This window comes from Hippoglossus stenolepis, chromosome 18, assembly GCF_022539355.2.
Source record: "Hippoglossus stenolepis isolate QCI-W04-F060 chromosome 18, HSTE1.2, whole genome shotgun sequence".
NCBI lineage: Eukaryota > Metazoa > Chordata > Actinopteri > Pleuronectiformes > Pleuronectidae > Hippoglossus > Hippoglossus stenolepis.
In genome coordinates, this window is record NC_061500.1 from 10,194,034 (window position 1) to 10,211,632 (window position 17,599).

The following is a 17,599-nucleotide window of genomic DNA, read 5'->3' on the forward strand; positions in this document are numbered from 1 at the left end:
GTGGGGGAACCCTTTGCACTCTCACAGGCTGAAGATCCATTTCATTCTGGGCACATAAGTGAGATTCTTTATGTTAAAATGTAACAAATGTCTAAAATAAAATCCCTGGATCCTGTAAGAGGCTAATCGAGGTGAATGAAGAGGATTTGAAGTGAAGAAATGTCAACGAGTCAAGTCAGCTGAGTGCCAATGTTTGTTTTATTAAAAAAATAAAATACAAATGATGACCCAGAGAGTACACAGCAGACTTCTTTACTAAAACCAAAGCATTTTTTTTTCATCTGTTATTCAGTGCTTTCATTTTTTTCTGTTTTTTTTTCCACTTTACTCATTTTGGCTTGTTTAAAGTTATTAGGAAAACAATGTAGAAAGAGTCTGATGTGTGTTTGTAGATGCCTGTTTCTCATTTTGGTAAAAAAACAACAAAAAAAACAGAACCTGCATCTGTTTGGTATCATCTAGAAAAAAGTAAGTTTCCCTGTTGCATGACAGAAACATGAGGGTGTAATTTAATCTTTTATAAATTCAGAGTTAAGGGGTCCACAAGTCATTCCTGTATCAGTCTAATATGTGCTGGTCTAACGTGATCTGACTGTGGTTCATGTCGAGGTCTGTCATATGCATAATCTATAAAAATGTAGAAACTGATCAGTATCGTTATATCTGTGGATTAAAAGGCAACAGTTAAATATTCAATGACAATTCATGAAGATGAAAAAAAAAAAGCAGGCTGTTGTTTAAACTGAGATGCACTGAATTAGTGCATCGAATGTGAGGGATGGGAAAGTTTCAAACAGACCAAAGATAACAAATAAGAATTTATCCAACAAAAAAAACAATATGTTCAACTTTTCTTTCACTTATACAACTTAATGTGGTTTATTCATGAGTCAGGAGAGAAATGTCCTAATGGATTGAGAAAGCAGGCAAGAAAAAGCCAAACAGAGGAGAAGAAATAAAATATTATGAAGAATGGATTTTAAACTCAAACTCCCTCAGCCGACACTGAAGCATACATACGCACCACATCATTGTAGTAGCATTACAAGTATATTATATTACATGTACACAGACCAACCAGAAGTAGATTACAGTACAGTGAAGGGACACAAGTACTGAGAGTTATATTGCTTGTACTAGTGCCCACAGATACACGACGGAGAAAGTGAGACAGAGGGCGCAGCATATAACAGTAGGTTTATGTTTTTGCATAGCCTAGTCGAGTAAAGTACGATACACTACAGAGATGCGTGACGCAGAAATAAAGACGGGCGACGACCAATGGAACAACCGCTTTGGCTTTATGACTGACAGGTAAAAAAGAAAAAAGGGTTAATTTCATACTCTAGCACTGCTCGGTTAAAGATGACCCTGAGAGAGAGGGAAACCAAACACATTGTCGTCATGCCAACACACACACACACACACACACACACACACACACACACACACACACACACACACACACACACACACACACACACACACACACACACACACACACACACACACACACACACACACACACAGACAGAACGGGAAAACAAGCGTGGAGATGGCAACGACTTTGGTAAATTATTCTGTCGACTGCTGGAGCGTCGGCTGTTTTTTCTGTTACCAAGATGGAGCCTGGTGGAGGGTGGAGTCACGGTCCACAGAGAGCCGCCGGAGCGAAGCAAAAACTCTCTGGCACAACCACACATGCTGTAATTACATTTGAAAGAATAGTTTTCACTGAGCGAGGGGGGGGGGGGGTGTCGCATCACGCACCTCCGTTGAGGTCGACAAAAGCAAAAAGGCAAAGTTAGAGCCTATAAAACAAACATATAGTCGTTTACAATCAGCTATTGTTAAATATGAGCTCTGCCATACATTTTACAGGACGTCCACATCCAAACACTGACCATGTTTAAATCGCAAATATCTGTTCAGACGCTGTAGCTCAGCAGCTGCGGCTTTAGATGAGCAGCTCAGTGACATGGATGCATGTGTGTATATAGCCCTTGTTCTCAGTAAACACGTGAAAAATCGTGGAGGCATAGTAGTTGTTTGGCAATGGGAAAACTATGGACCTCCAGTACACACGCAAGAAAGAACTATCACTCCCTCACTCCCCTCCGCTGTTATTATGTCTACAAAGCTTTACAAATAAGCAAAACTCAACCTTAGCATGAACTCTCTTGCTGGAGTTAATATCTGTTCTCAGAATGCAAAACACAGATAGGATGGATAACAAAGAGACCAGAGAAATACAAATATTTTTTTCTCATTTTCTTCATGCCTTAGATTCAGTTAATTTCACAAACTAATCACGACCAGATCCTTGGAACAAAAACAGAGCGAGCGCAAGCTCAACAATCTGGTGTTGACAAATTCCATCAGTGCCACAACGAACAAGACACAATATTGTAAATTCAACACAACCACCCCTCAGATTCAAAAATCAATGCAAGTCCAACTCTACTTGAGCATGTGACAGTTCTGGCTTTAAAATGTTCAGAAACCACATCCTCTCCTAACAAAGCGAGCACACATTCTCAGAACAAGCTTTGATGTTATTCTCTGTTGTCACAGAGAAACTGCGCTGATCTAAAGCGATCATGCTCGGAAAAACAACAAATACTACCATCCAAAAGAAATCCAGAACAACCCCACTTAACTAGGTCTACTCTAATAAGGCTGTAGCACATCAGTACTGCATACAGAGGCTAGATTTTATTGTGTAGTTCTACGTATAATCAAGACATTTGCTCTCCAGAGATGCAGCAAGGCAGCTTGAGGTGTGTTGGTCAAAAAAAGGATTTAATGTTACTTCAGCTAATCTGTGTGCAAGAACGCTCACAGTGTAACAGCTCCTCTGAAAAGGTCATTGTCATGTTAGCATGGCTTCGTATTTATGCACCTGCTCAACTACGCAACACAAGGAGTGCAAACTTTAACCTAATGCAGCAAGAAACTAAATTATCTTTCATTCTAAGCTTTAGGCAGCTGTGCATTCATTTTGTTTCACTCTATATTCAGATATTTGGTGCACTGGCCCTTTTATATTGTTCTCCCACAACAGTAAGTTCTCCAGCTCGAATAGTGGAACACAGACACAAGCAGAACCAGGACAGAGCTGTGAGCTGCTGCTGGTTGGAGGAATGAGGAAACACTTTCTTAGGCCACTGAGCTGCATGTGTTTCGCAAACTTTACATACTTTAATGTGCAGAACCCAGACTCAAGTCTTGATAAGTGGCCAAGAATTTCCCTCACGTGTCCTTGTCATAGTACAATCAGCTATTTCTATGTTTGAATAAATATATTTTACAAGCATGAAATGTCCACACTCCGTCCACACGTCGTCAGCTACAGCATGTTTGAACTAAAACGCTACAGGACGTGTTTGGAGTCTGCTAAGTGACAAATTCAGTCATGTGAATGCTGGAGACTGTTCAGGGCATCTTTCACTTAATAAATGTAGATGATAAAGTACTGCACCATGGAGCAGTATTTAGTGAGCGTGCTGCGTGTGCTTGCGTGAAGCGGAATGACCGACCTGAGTCTTTACACTGTGCCCATTTTGTCACACAGTTTCAGAGCTGACAAACAAAAAGTTGTTCCAAATTCAATTTAACATTCTCTGACTTAGTTACTTTTTATTTTGCACAATGATTTTTCAGAAATCTTCTCACAAATAACGGTTTGTTTTCCTGTCCGACAACACCCAGTTCGACTGCTATGCTATGAATACATACAATGCACACAGCAAGGCCGAGCAGCGTGCAGTCGATCACAATAGATTCTGCAGCTGTGTCATCGCTGACCAAACCGCACATTGGAGCCTGCATCCGCCCTCTGCTGCCAGTGGAAAATACCACCGCAAATCCCTCGCACTGCCAAGAGCTGTAGGGGCCACAGAGCCCAAACAGCTCCAGCTAACTAGATAAATGCACAGCGTAGCACAACTCAGACGGCAGTAACAACACAATGAAACTAGATCTATGGGTCTAGGTCTATTTCTTTCCCCAACATCTAGGTGCGAGGTGATGTGGCCGCTGTAGCCCACAATCAATTTGACTTACAGATGAGCAAAGCAAGTAACATAGCGGCTAGAGAAACGCTGATGAACTCAAATATAAACATCGATATTCATGCCTCATGCAAAAAATAAAAAACAGTGCTTAAATTGTTAATCCACCTCAGTGCTGAGTAAATATTTCAACCAGGTGCTACAGCACTTTACAGACAAACACACAAAAACCTTCCCTACTGCACTAAAACACCCATACGAGTACCCACTGTTGCGGCCCCCGTCGGGAGCATTGTTGCAATTAATAGCGACCCCTGTAGCATCTACTGAAGCACAGCCGGTTATGTATAAAAAGTACATCCTTCCTCCTTACATCCAAACAATATACTGAGAAATACACATCTCTATCCTGGAGCCACCACAAGGCTTTTTATTTAGAAAATATTTGGTGACATAACCCTCTTGTCAATTACTATCACTCAAATGCAGTCAGATACCAAAGAGGGGAAATCCCATGCACACAATCAGTAAATCCCCAAAAAGCTGGTCGCACCTTACGTTAAGTCATGCTAACTGGTGGTGAACACAATATGGATATCAAAAAGAGAGAAAAAAATGTGCTGAAGGGAGGATGTATGACATTTAAAACGCAAAACGAAACCTCAGCTCTTTCCTGTCGCTGCCTCTGCTAATTGTTGCTGGTAAGTCCCCCCCCCCACCCAATCTAGATGCAAAACCTCCCACAGACCAGAGGGCACCAGACGATGGTTGCTATGACCTCAGCGCTGACATCACCATGCAGCTGTATCCTAGATTCCACGGCGCACACACACAAACTCTCACGCATCATACGCCTTAGGGGGAAAATGAAATGCGTGACGCTCGTCAATTAATCCAGCTTCATCTTGAGTTATCAAGAAGTTTATTTTTGACTCCTCTGCTTGGTCGTAGTGAGGACGTGGGTGGAAATGTTGACCGTGTTGGTATGCTCTAGGATGATCATAAGGTCAAATGTCAGATGGAAGGATGGCCGGAAAAGTTCTGACCGAGGAGTGACGACAAAGAAACGGAAACATGATGGCAGTGCTCAAGGATATTGAGGAGCAAGGGAAACAGTCAATTCTGATTTCAGTCACAATCAATTGCTGCCTTCTCACTGCCCAATGACAATCTCTTACTTAACACTAAGGAGAAAAAACCCAAATCGTGTATCAACAAGTGTTCGCTGGTTTACCCACTACGGAAAAGCAAAGCAAAAAATGAAGCCTAATCTTTGTCCACATAATGTGTTATTCATCTTTCGTTATCAGGCGCCAGTAAAGATTAGTTGTCATCATCATCTTAACGTCATGCCTGTGTGTTAGTTCAAAGAATTAAAACACAGACAGTGTTTATGGTGATGATGATGGCAACAGCTTTATCATTTCACCGTGTGTGAAGCAGAAAGCCGAATTGAATGGCTGGTTATTTAGGCCGCGGATCACACCATGTGGTCTCCAGTGCTGGTGCTGGCGGTCTGGCTGGGCAGCTCAGGGGTGTGCTCCTTCTGTCTGAAGGTTTGCTGATGACGCCCAGAGCAGCAGTCCCCACCGGTGACCTTGCACATCCGGTGCTCCTCGTCACTTTCCTCCTCAAGCCCTGAGCCCTCGTCTACGTCTAGCTGGCAAACGCACACCTCAATCCCTGAGTCGCCGGTCACATGCCGACGCCGAGTGATGAGCTCCTCATCCTCCTCTGCGGCCACCAGAGAAGCCTCCGCGTTCTCCTCCTCCTGACACTGTGCCTGGATTGGCATCGACACAGCTTCCTGCTCCAACGACGAGCTCGCGGCCTCACAATTCGGTTCTGCATGGGTCAGGGGTTGTGGCACTGCGGCAGCGTCTGGCTGGCCTAGTTGTGGAGGGAGTGGTGGAACGGTCTCAGGAGGGTTTTCTGAGTAAGGGGGGGGCGGCGTTGGGGGATGGCCTACCACCTCCTCATAGTCCGGAAGTTTGCAGTCGTTCCAAAACCCTGTGGGAAAGCAAATAAACACACTTTAGCTTTCCAACCGCCATCCCTGAAAAGAGAAATGTGCCTTTGTCTAATTGATTAGTCAATCAGAAAAAAAATTACTATTCTGATTAGGGATTTTTTTTTTAAATTAAAAATTAAGTCAAAAACTGCAGTAGTGTCTTTGCTGTGTTTTTTCTATTAAACCAAATATAGGTAGGCATTGCGCAAAAGGCAAAATTAGAGGTCAAGAAAGATAAAATGAAAACATACCAGAAATACCTGAAAAATATTTGGAAATGTCCCTACGATAACCTGTCTGAACAGCGAGCACAGTACATGTTGCCAGGGTTTCTGTGAGTCGATGTCTGTGTGTGCTCTCGGTCAGATTCACATTTTTCACAGCAAGTCATGCATGTTCACTGTGAGCCTGAGACTCCGACAAGTGTGCACCTTGTCCCACTCCTGTTTGTGATATTAGTGGACACGATATCACGTTTCAAAGAAGGTCTGGAGTGACCACTGACATTAGCGCGGCATCTCCGCTGTCTGCTGTCCCTCTAGTAACATTCGCACAACACTCTGATCAACACTGTGATCTCTAAAATAACGTACATGAAGGAAATGTGCAGCTGAGTATGATGGGGTTAGGGACAAGAGATCAGCGCCTCCAAATCTATTTTGAATAGCTCTTGTCTGTCAAAGTGATGTAATGCAGATGTTTTATAGGACATCGATGATTGGTGGAAAGAGAGCAAAGTTCAAATATCTGACCCATACATGTCTGATACGTAGAGGAATAAAGTTATACACGATGACCTTGGTATTAAGCTGCAGCCCTGCTTTGAATCAAGGGAGAAACTCTCAGCAGCTCCAGCAGCACATGAGGGACCCAAAGGAAGCACTAGAGGAAGTCACTGTAGGAAATATTATCTGGGCTTCTATGTTCTTTCTTTATCAGAGTGCCCCCTCCCTCTGATTGCATGGGAACTTAACAACAAAAAACTAACTAACAGCCTATACATGAAACTGCAAGATCACAGAGAACATGAAATTGCAAATTTATAGAAAAGTGAAATCACTGTTGAATACTGGAGGGAATCTGTCACGGTACCATAGCAAAGAGGACAACTCACTTAGATTAAGTGGTGGAGGGGAGATGAATGAGCTGGAGGCTCCTTGGTAGGCCATGAGGCTGATCTCACGTTGACGTTGCTCCTGCTGCAGGCGCATCTTGACCCTCCGGTGTCGGTAGGCGCAGCAGCAACTCAGCATGATGATCAGGGTCCACACTAACCAGAACCCTAGAATGAGGGAAAGATTCAATGTAATCTTATCGTCATTTCATTATAATTGATCTGAATAACCAAGGAAAAGGTGGTAACTCAATGATGAGGCATTAGGTTTGCAGATAGGTCTTATTAGGCATCTTAAGATAAATATTATTTCAAGTATAATCATTATTAAACATGAGGGCTGGACAGTGTGGCCACAAATTATATAATTTCCTTTAAGTTCATAGACAGATTTTCCTCCTGAGTGAAGTTGTAGTTTTAAAATCTTCTTTAAGAGCAGAGAATGATTAACACTTAAAAATCGGAGGAGGATCAGTTATTTTTGTATGATTCCTCACCGTGCTAGCACAATGTATAAGCAACATATCTATGTATTTAAATACAAATATATATAGTATATATTTACATAGTTCAGTACATGTTGAGGCATTTTAAGTACACAGTGGCTAACACATAAAGTGAAACTAACTCGAAGGGGAAACAAAACACATCAAACAAAACCAATCTTGAGACTTAAATCTCCAAACTGAGCAATAAACGGACAACATGGAGGCGTGGAGGCGATGCAAAATACACACTATATGATTTATCCAGAATAAAGACTGGGTTAAAAAGAGAGAAACAATCATTTGTACTTACACCAGAGCTCATAGTAATAGGTGCAGCATTCAGTCTCTCCACAGCAGTACCCCATCTCGCAGCGATACTGTTCATTGTTGACCCCAAAACAGAACTCCTTTGCCTTAAACACACACAGGAGGTACACAAAGTCAGGGTCTGTGTCAATACTCAATCACACGAGCAAACGTGGAAAGGAATAGCAAGCTGCTGATAAACGGACCTATTTCTAGGATCTATTGTCACTCCAGTGGCATTTCAGTGTGCACTCGTATTTGCTAATTCAAGATAAGATAAGATGGAATTTATTTTCCCAATGGGATATTTGCCCTGTACATCTCAGTGTCTGCAGGATAAAATATAGGAATATGTTTATGTCAGTATCTTTATACACTAATGCACAAATACAGTTTAGATCCTAATATTTCCCCAGCGTGGGATCCGTTAAGTTTTATCTTATAAAAAAAACACAGTCAAAAGCATTCACCCATTACACATCCATCTACATAGATTAACTTTACATATAGATCCATATAAAACAGTGATCAACGACAATATACACATATTTCAGCCCGGGAGGTGTCAGGGCCCTTGGTTACTGTAGTGAAACCCTGTATTTACACAGGTTATTAGTAATAAAAACAGACTTTTACATGTGAATTTACTTTTTGCAAGGTTTCAACTGAGGTGACCGGAAAAGAACACAACAACATACACATCCAGCCAGTGAGCCAAACAAGTCCAACAGCATTTTATCATCATATATTTTAACAATAGATTTTGAAAGGAACTCGTATTAAAAGAACAACACTGTCAAACGATGGCAGTTCTAAACTGTTTTATATTATAGTTAATGTTGTTATTTGACTAAAGTTAAAGTAGTGATTCTATTTGAAAAGCCAAATGTACCGACTGGCTCTGGCTGCCCTGCCCGGTGACCCCCCTATCAACAACTGGGAATAAACACGTCAATTTGCCGGTTACCAGCTAGCCCCGGCTAATGTTAATCTCCACACGCTCGGCTCAAACTGTCGAATTGTGTCGATAAAACAAACCCGGGTTTTTCGACTCACAACGCGAATTTCCCATCAAGTCCAGTGTGGTAACATAGATGAAAACTTTAACCGACTGACGTCACCCTGGGTGCTACAGTAGCGAGCCGCGCAGCTTCCTTTGTGGGGGAGACAAAAGGGCTCGACACCGAGGCCTTCGCCCAGCCCGGGAGCCGCGGCCTCGCCTGCAACAGCCTCGCCGACCCCGGGAGCTCGAGCGCGGACTTACCTGCACCAGACAGGCCCCGGTACAAAGCAGAGCTACAAGGGATCCCAGTGCTTTCGGCGGCATCGTTCTGGGTTGTCGGCCCTGAACTCGACGGGAATCATATAGCAGTCGGTGGAATCGAAGCCGTGTCAGTGCAGGTGGCCGCTGCGGGTTTGAGGCGTCAGTCCGCCGCGCTCGAACATGTTTTTGTTGTTTCCTGGAACCAGAAACACCAACAGCCCCGGTAGTAACATGAACTGGAGGCGGATGCTGGCCTGTAGGGGGCGCTGTGCGAGCGTGCCACTGAGGCCGATCAAACCAACACAGGATTCCACTTTAGTTCCACGAGAGAAAATGTACTTCTTCAAAACCTAAATTATCTTTAAAATAAACAATTCCATTCATCTTTATTTAATTAATTCAAGATCATGGAGCAGCAGTTCTCACATTTATTACAACACTCAAAATGTAATGACCTCAATTAAATACTAAACAAACTAACACATAAAATATAGGCCAGTGTGGTTTTAATCAACAGATGTTAATGTCGAATGCATTTTTACAAGCATCTAATTATAATTGTTTAGTCATTTTTCCACTACATCGACAACTTGTTGCTTTCGTCATACTGATTGTGGTAATATCAGATTTTATTTTAGAATATAGGACTAGATGGTGAATACCCCTTGTTGGTTAAAAGGTCTTGTGCACAAAACAAGTGACCAACTTCTGGTGGATTTCAGCAGGTGCCAGCATCGCTGACGTTGGTGACCACCAGCAGATGTAGGGACATATCTTCAGTTGTGTACCTTCATTTAATTAATAAAGTTGATTTAACAATGTTTAATACTTGACAGAATAAGCAGTGAAGTGTAAAAAAACAAAAACCTTAATCAAGACAAGAAACTAATTTAACTGTTAAGCCTTTAATTAGATTTGCCAAATCTAGTGAATCAATCAATTTAGATGATCAACAGAAAACAAATTGGCAAATATAAAAAAAATACAATAATTTTCAATAATAAAATAGAATTTATTTCAATCAAAAACTTCACATATAAGTGTTTGTAGCTGCTAAAATATTTGATGCTTTTCTTTATGTAAATTAAATATGTGACTGTTGGTCAGGTGAAAAAGGACATTTGCAAACAACAGCTTGGTCAGTGGTAAATTTCAACAATCATTTTTGCTATTTTTCTTCCCTTTTTCAGATATTAAGTCAAATAATTGAATTTAAAAAATCTGTATTATTCAATATTGCAACTTGCAGCTCTAAATTTAGATAACATAAACAGAACATAGCACTTATTTCTATATTTTAGTGAAAGTCATATAAATACAACTATAATACTACTATTCCTCGACCTGTTTTCTCCTGGTGTCATGCCAGGAGGAAACAGGCTCACACGTTGTTTACGTTGACGTCACGGGTCTCCTTGGCAACTGAACTTGACAGCTGTTCGCCAAAGAAACATTGTCAGGGAAGATGTTAATCCACTCAGACTGATTGTGGACCTCAACAGCAACCAGGGAAACATGGTGAGTTATGATGATTCACATTACAATATGAAACACAGATAGCTGCTGTGATACTGGGAACTGTGAGGCAAGTCTGAATTACAGTGAATGGTCCCGTTAGGATGGATAACAAACTGATTTAGGCTTGATTTAGCTTTTTAAAGTGTCAGAAATGCAAACAATGGGTCATACTGAGGCGGATGATGATAATATGTGTTATTGCTAAAATATCTATATGTATTTCTGCATATGATCAACGCTTTAATGTCATTTATTGTACAATTGCAACAGCTTTACTCATTTTAAGTGCCGGTGATCGATTTATTTAGGCCTATATAGCCATTTTTAAATTTATTGGAAAACGAGGCAAGGAAGAGGATGCATAAAACAAGAATACAAAATGTATAAACCACATATGATAATGTTATAAAATCAAGATAAATAGAACAAGTGAGTTATTTTTTTTCGAGGATGTGCACTGGAAGGAGCTGAAAACACTACTTTCATGCATGGATTTTTCTATTGACAGGGAGTCTATTGAAAATAATTTATCATGATCAATAATCCCATTTGATTCCAGTTTGGACACAATAAATGTTGGAGGTGATAGGGTGCAGAGTTTTCATCTTAAAATAAATAGCTTGAGCCAAAGCCTTCCTGGCCACCTTCTGGACACGAGCCAATCAATGTGCTCGTGCCTAATCTTGGCCGACCAATGAGAGCCTTTGGCCTGCTGCATGTGTCGGTCACTGCAAGCGGCTAACAGCTAAATCCTCATGCTCAAGATGATTCTGGCGTAGAGTGGGTGTTAACCTCCTGCTGGGCACGCTCTCTTTTGTTCCTCTGCCAAAGACAGAGTCTGTCGTGATGGGTGCAGACTGAGCAGAGTGTCAGTCAGCTGCTTATTCAAACCTTTACCTGATATAGATGAGGCCAAAACTCTGTTGAAAATCAAATGTGGTCACAATATAGTTATCTAGGAACCTGTTGTTGAAGTTCATCACCTCTCACTTTGTACTGGGATCCACCTGCAGGGCCTGTTGTCCATTCTACGGAGGCTGAAACAGTCCCCAGACCAGGAGGTGCGCTTACTCTTGTTAGGTCTTGACAATGCTGGGAAGACCACTCTGCTGAAACAGCTGGCAGCTGAAGATATCAGCCACATCACCCCAACACAAGTATGAAATCACACGCTCTGATGCCTCTTTGACAGACACCGTGAAGAACTTTAGCTTTTTAGATAAACACACGTCCAAATCATATCCTGCTTTGATTGACATGCTACAAGTACGAGATAAAGCATCCACATTCATTTTCAACAGGGCTTCAATATAAAGTGTGTTCAGTCCTCTGGCTTCAAGTTGAATGTTTGGGACATTGGAGGTCAGCGCAAGATCCGTCCTTACTGGAGGAACTACTTTGAGAACACAGATGTGCTGGTGGGTCCAGTTTGATTCATTTGATCTGCTCCTTACAATCTCCAGATTCAAAAGATATCTCTCCTTATAATGTTTCATATATGCTAATGTGTTTTCTGCAGATCTATGTGATTGACAGCTCGGACAAGAAAAGGCTTGAAGAGACAAGCCTGGTGAGATTTCATTTTCTGTAAAGAAGAGCATGTGATATTGAAATATTGTAATGTGATTACTTTTACATAATCAACTACAGTCTATTCTTAGAATATTTTCTGAGGATATCAGGTGCAATCCAAGTGTTAGACAGTTGATTATGTCACTGATTCCTCGTGTGTGTCTGCTCCTCCATGCAGGAGCTGGCTGAGCTGCTGGAGGAGGAGATGCTTGCTGCCGTGCCACTGCTAATCTTTGCTAACAAGCAGGACCTGATGACAGCCACCGCGGCCTCTGAGCTGGCAGAGAGTCTCAATCTGCACACAATCCGGGATCGCATGTGGCAGGTCCAGGCCTGCTCAGCAGTCACTGCTGAGGGAATTCAGGTGAGGACACTGCACCCCCTCGGCAAATACACAACATCCACTGACTTGTTAAGGTTTACGCAATCAGCTTGAGAAAACACAGCATAATTTAACGGACTACTTTATTCAGATTTGCATTGTGACACTTCCTCAAATTGACAAATGCCTTTTAGGACAGGCTAACCTATCAGTATTTATGTTTATCTTAATTTGCATTAAAGTGCATGAAGTCATAAATAAAGTAGTTTGCTGTAGAAGAGGAAGTTCAAACAGCAACAACTTTTATAGACATATTTGTAATTCACATTAATTTCTTTCTTCCAGGATGGGATGACCTGGGTTTGCAGAAATATAAAGTTTCGGAAGAAATAATCGAAGAAGGAAAGGATCCACGAAGAATTGCAGCTGCACTTTACATATAATGCAGTTATTTTTACATCAGGACGAGAAGCTGACAGATTGTGTTATTTTTTTAAAGACCATCACTTAGCATTATGAAAAATATTATTAAGTCTTAACAGTGATTCAACACGTTAGCTTCTAAGCCCTGTCAATGCACATCTTTCAAATGTAAATACTGTGTAAAGGATGTTTTGTTCAAACTGCTGACTCTGCATGCATTGTGTGTAATGTGGTGTTTTTTAATGTGTAGGTATGGAGACAGATGGGAGTTGCATGCCTGTGATTCTCATTAGTTGAAGCTAGAGGGCGGTCTTGTGCTGGCTTTGTCTCTCCCTGCCTGATGCTCAATTATTAACATTATCTGCTTCCCGTCAGTGATGTGGCTTCCTGTGCCATATTTGATATGTTCATTCACAATCCCCGAATATTTCTGAACTCAACACTGTATGTTCTTCTGCCAACAGAGATGTCAAATGGATTATAAACCATCTACAAAGACATTAATCAACAGTCATTTGTTTGCTCATAATTTGTTTTAAAGGTCTAACACTTTGTTGATTTTGACTTCTGCAATGAACAAGCAATGAAGGAATAAAACATTAAAAGAAACAAAAGAGAAAGAAAACCCACTGTGCCTCCATGGCCTCACTCTGTTCTGCTCAAAGAAAATCTGTATCCAAAGTGCACTTGCACATGCACGCAGAAAACACACCTCAACACATCTCGCTCAATACACGCAGCAAACAGTAAAGAAACACCTTGGCCATTCAATTACTCAACTTCTCACCTTGTTCACAACGCTTTACCACAAGCCAATTGCAGTTTCCGTCCATTTTTCTATTTTGTCTTTTGCAGCACATTTGCCACAAACCCCACTAATCTGCACTGGCCGAGTGATCCGCAGTGGTCCTATAGGGAATTTACATACAAACCTTTTCCAGGACTAATAGCTCTCCAATAGGATTTGCATTTATATAGCCCCCTTCATACTAACATGATTTGGAGCCTTTGCCCATGATAAAAATAAACCTTCTCCTTTGGCCTTGAGTTACTGCCCTGCTGCTGCTGCTGTGTGCACATGTGTGTCCCTCTCCGTGTGCAAGGTTGGCTGATTTTAATATGTCAGAGCTGCTTGATCCTCCGATAGAGGCTGAAACAAGTGCAGAAAGCCTCAGAGTGGACCTCATAATGGTTCAGCTGTCAGTGTGGGCTTTGGTCTCATGCAGGAGTGTGTTTTTATGCATACGGGACATTTGAATAATGTTGAAACAGCACTAAGGGACACTTGATCAGGGCAAAGAGGTAAACGATAAGCTCTAAACGGACGGGGGAAAAAGGGAGACCCACATTTTTCTGTTAAAGCCGCTTTCAATTTGCCTGTGCAAATGCATCCGATAGTTTTACAAGGCTCCATGGAGCTAAAGAGGAAAAATTAATGAATGAAGAAATGAAAGTCTGCCATGTGAGACAGACAATAAAAGGCCTCCCCTCTCCCCGTGGATTGTCTAATCATTAACATCTAATCCACGTGATAATCACCCAACCTGTGAAAAAAAATATCCCCAATTACACATCGAAGTAGCCTGATAAATCTTTACAATTGTGTCTCCCAGTAGCACGAGAATCAGATGGCGAAGGCTGCAGAGTGCGTTTAAATCCTAAATGATGGAAATTGGATTCGCCATCTATAGAGGAGTGGATTGGGGCGACCACTCCTCGTTACCTCTGGCTCTATCATCAGAGAGGTGAAAGGCAATCAGGCCTGCAAAAGGCCATAAATCATGGGACTTTCCCAGCTACTCAGGCCTGCACAGCGGCCTCCCACACAGGGGAAACGAAGGGCAGAGAGTCTGATTGACTCACAGGGGCAGAGAGAGGGCGCGAAAAAGGGTGGAGAGAGAGAGAGAGATCCTGTGACTTAATTAAAGTGTTGTGTATCTCACACACACTGTAACTACGGTTCAGTCGCTTCAGTGACAGAGCAGCGGTGTGGGATTCGTTATTGTTTTAACTGTATATGTCAAGAAAAATATTCTGGTCTCAACTATTTCCGAAAGAAAAATACATTTAAGGGACATGAAGTACATCTACAAACATTAACACTAGAATGGCACACAGTAGAACACATACCTCTCTCAACACACACACTCATATATATTATTTCCCTAAATATTAAATTTTTTCATCAAGATCCATGAATTAGTCACAGAGAAATTGGTGAAAATGCAAAAGAAAAATTTCCTATCTCGCATTGTTAAATAAAATGAAAAAAAAATTCCTGGATCCACGTCTTTGTACAGATCATTGACAAAATGTAATGGGTTCGTTCTTGGCCCATGTGCCCTCACTCCACCAAGTTTAGTGGAAATCTGTCTACAAACAAGCAGATAAAAGAAACCAACACACACAGGGGCGAATACATTAACCTCCTTGGTGGAAGTAACATGTAACTGAGCCAGAAAAACAACAAAAACAATCAGTATCTTCACTTCACTCATAATGTTTTGAGTTGAGAATCAATTTTAACAAAGATCTAAGGTTTTCACACTATCTGACACATCACGACTCAAAACTGTTCAAAAAAGTGGCAAAATGTTGCAGAGACTGAAAATACAACAGTTCTAGAAATCATGCACCTGTAACACAGGGGGAATATTTAATTCCAGCTCCACTAATATGAGAATTTCATCACCTCGCCTTTGTTTCATTGAAAATTAAATATCTTTTGTTCAGAGAATAGAAATCTTTACTGTCCTCTTGTGCGGAAATTAGTTTTTGGCAGCAAAGCAGAGCACGTGGTTTATTAAAAAAGGGAAAATAAATCACAATGCAAACATAAAAAGAGAAATTAAGATGTGTGCAATAAATACAATAAACTATCTTACATATAATATCTTTTCTCTGATCATGCAAGAAAGAAATCATAATTTTTGCAATTTTCTGACGATTTATAGACCACACATTTATTTGAATAATCATGAAAATAATTGGCAGATTAAACAAAAGTGGAAAAAGATCAGTAACTGCTTTAAATCTCAACCATGTGTTAAATGGAAACAATGATACTTAGTGAAGTATTAAAATATAGTTTATACCATTTATCCATATCTTCCTTGATACGTTAGATACCTACATGCAAACCAAAGTATAGTCTGAACAGTGATGCTACGAAACATATATAGAGTTCACTCAGATGCATCTTTACAGTCACATCCAACACATCAGCCTCTTTCGGTTCTGTTCACCTACTCTCTCTTCACATAAAACTCCAATGTAGCTATTAAGCTGCTGTAACTGCACTGAATCTGGCTCGTCCCTCTATTACAGTGTTGGGGGGTCGTTTGTTTGGCCAGCACAGAGTCCCTCCTGCCTCATTCCCAGGCCAATCCTTTATGATTAAGCAGATAAGTGCTGGTACTGGATGATAAAACAAACAACAAATGTCCACATTCCTCTCATAGCTGCTTTGATGCATGTGTGTGTTTGTGTGTGAGTCACTGTGAGTTTGTGTGTGTGTGCCTCTCTGATTCTCTTACCTCTCCGAGCCCCCTTTGCTATAATCAAACTGCAGAGTCATAAACAGGAAGGGGACGGGGACTATAAAATTTATCGGGGGGCTCTATCAGCTGAGGGACAGGAGTTCACACCTCGGAGCGGGTGGGTCTCAAAGCGTGGAGGGGGTCAGCACAGGGGTCGGCCTGCTGAGGGGGTCCGAGGCTCCGTTTGATGTTCCTGAGACAGAAAGCAGAGAGGGAGAGACGGTGCTGTGCTGACACAGTGGGAAGCTAACAGAACATTTCACTGACTTTCCAGGAGTGGAATTAGTGTTTTCGCTTGTTATGAGCAAATTCCAACTATATAAGGATCCGGAATTTTGTTTATCATGTGTAAGACTATTAGATTTATTCAAAAAACTCTACTGGTTTATAATTATTTTATAATTTACATCATCTTTGGCCATTGTTGTGTGTAAGAATGTGATGGGAACTAGTGAACATTGCAAACTTGTGAATTAAATGAACAACAGCTCCCTGGAAAAACCTTTAACTGGGATATTTTGAATCGAAACTTTTATTTTGAAGAACTTATTATTTTTCATTTGTTAAAACAGGTCACAGATACAGTGTCTGTTGATATTCTTTTTTTACAGACCTGTGAAAAACACACGAAATTAAACATTTCACATGTTTCCACCTTTTTCATGTCTGAAGAACCAGAAAAAAAAAAATATTTTGAAAATGCTATTAAGTGTGTGTGAGGTGTTTCAAGCATGTTTCTGTTACTCTCCACTCAAAGAAAAAATAATAAAGCTTTCCAGACCCTATTCACATTTGTTTGGGCAGTTCTCCACAAAGAAGAGAGGAATCTTGTCTTTCTATAAAATAGATGAAGAATTTAAAGTAGTATATTACATTAAGTATATTCTTTATGTATACTATTAGTGTAATTATAACTCAAAAGTAGTTTTTACAGTCTAATCAAGTCCTTGTCTTATCTCTGTGTACAGCCAATCACTACAATTGGAAACCAATCATGTCCAATAGATAATAACATGAGTAAACTGTGAA

The 17,599-nt window shown here is 40.9% G+C and overlaps 2 protein-coding genes across 2 annotated transcripts; one reads left to right on the forward strand and one right to left on the reverse strand.

Annotated features, from left to right (window-relative positions):
* Nucleotides 1–180: 180 nt before the first annotated feature.
* wbp1 (WW domain binding protein 1) lies at nt 181–9,459 on the reverse strand. The gene is made up of 4 exons (XM_035185149.2): nt 9,197–9,459; nt 7,937–8,039; nt 7,139–7,306; nt 181–6,023 (listed from the first exon to the last, which is right to left on the reverse strand). The coding sequence occupies exons 1-4, from the start codon at nt 9,257–9,259 to the stop codon at nt 5,494–5,496; spliced, it is 864 nt and encodes a 287-aa protein (XP_035041040.1). The 5' UTR covers nt 9,260–9,459; the 3' UTR covers nt 181–5,493.
* A 1,114-nt stretch (nt 9,460–10,573) lies between these two features.
* On the forward strand, nt 10,574–17,273 carry LOC118125397 (ADP-ribosylation factor-like protein 3). Its single transcript, XM_035183908.2, has 6 exons — nt 10,574–10,714; nt 11,728–11,871; nt 12,016–12,132; nt 12,234–12,284; nt 12,465–12,650; nt 12,954–17,273. Exons 1-6 carry the CDS (start codon nt 10,712–10,714, stop codon nt 12,999–13,001), a joined length of 549 nt encoding a protein of 182 aa, XP_035039799.1. The 5' UTR covers nt 10,574–10,711; the 3' UTR covers nt 13,002–17,273.
* The last annotated feature ends 326 nt before the right edge of the window (nt 17,274–17,599 follow it).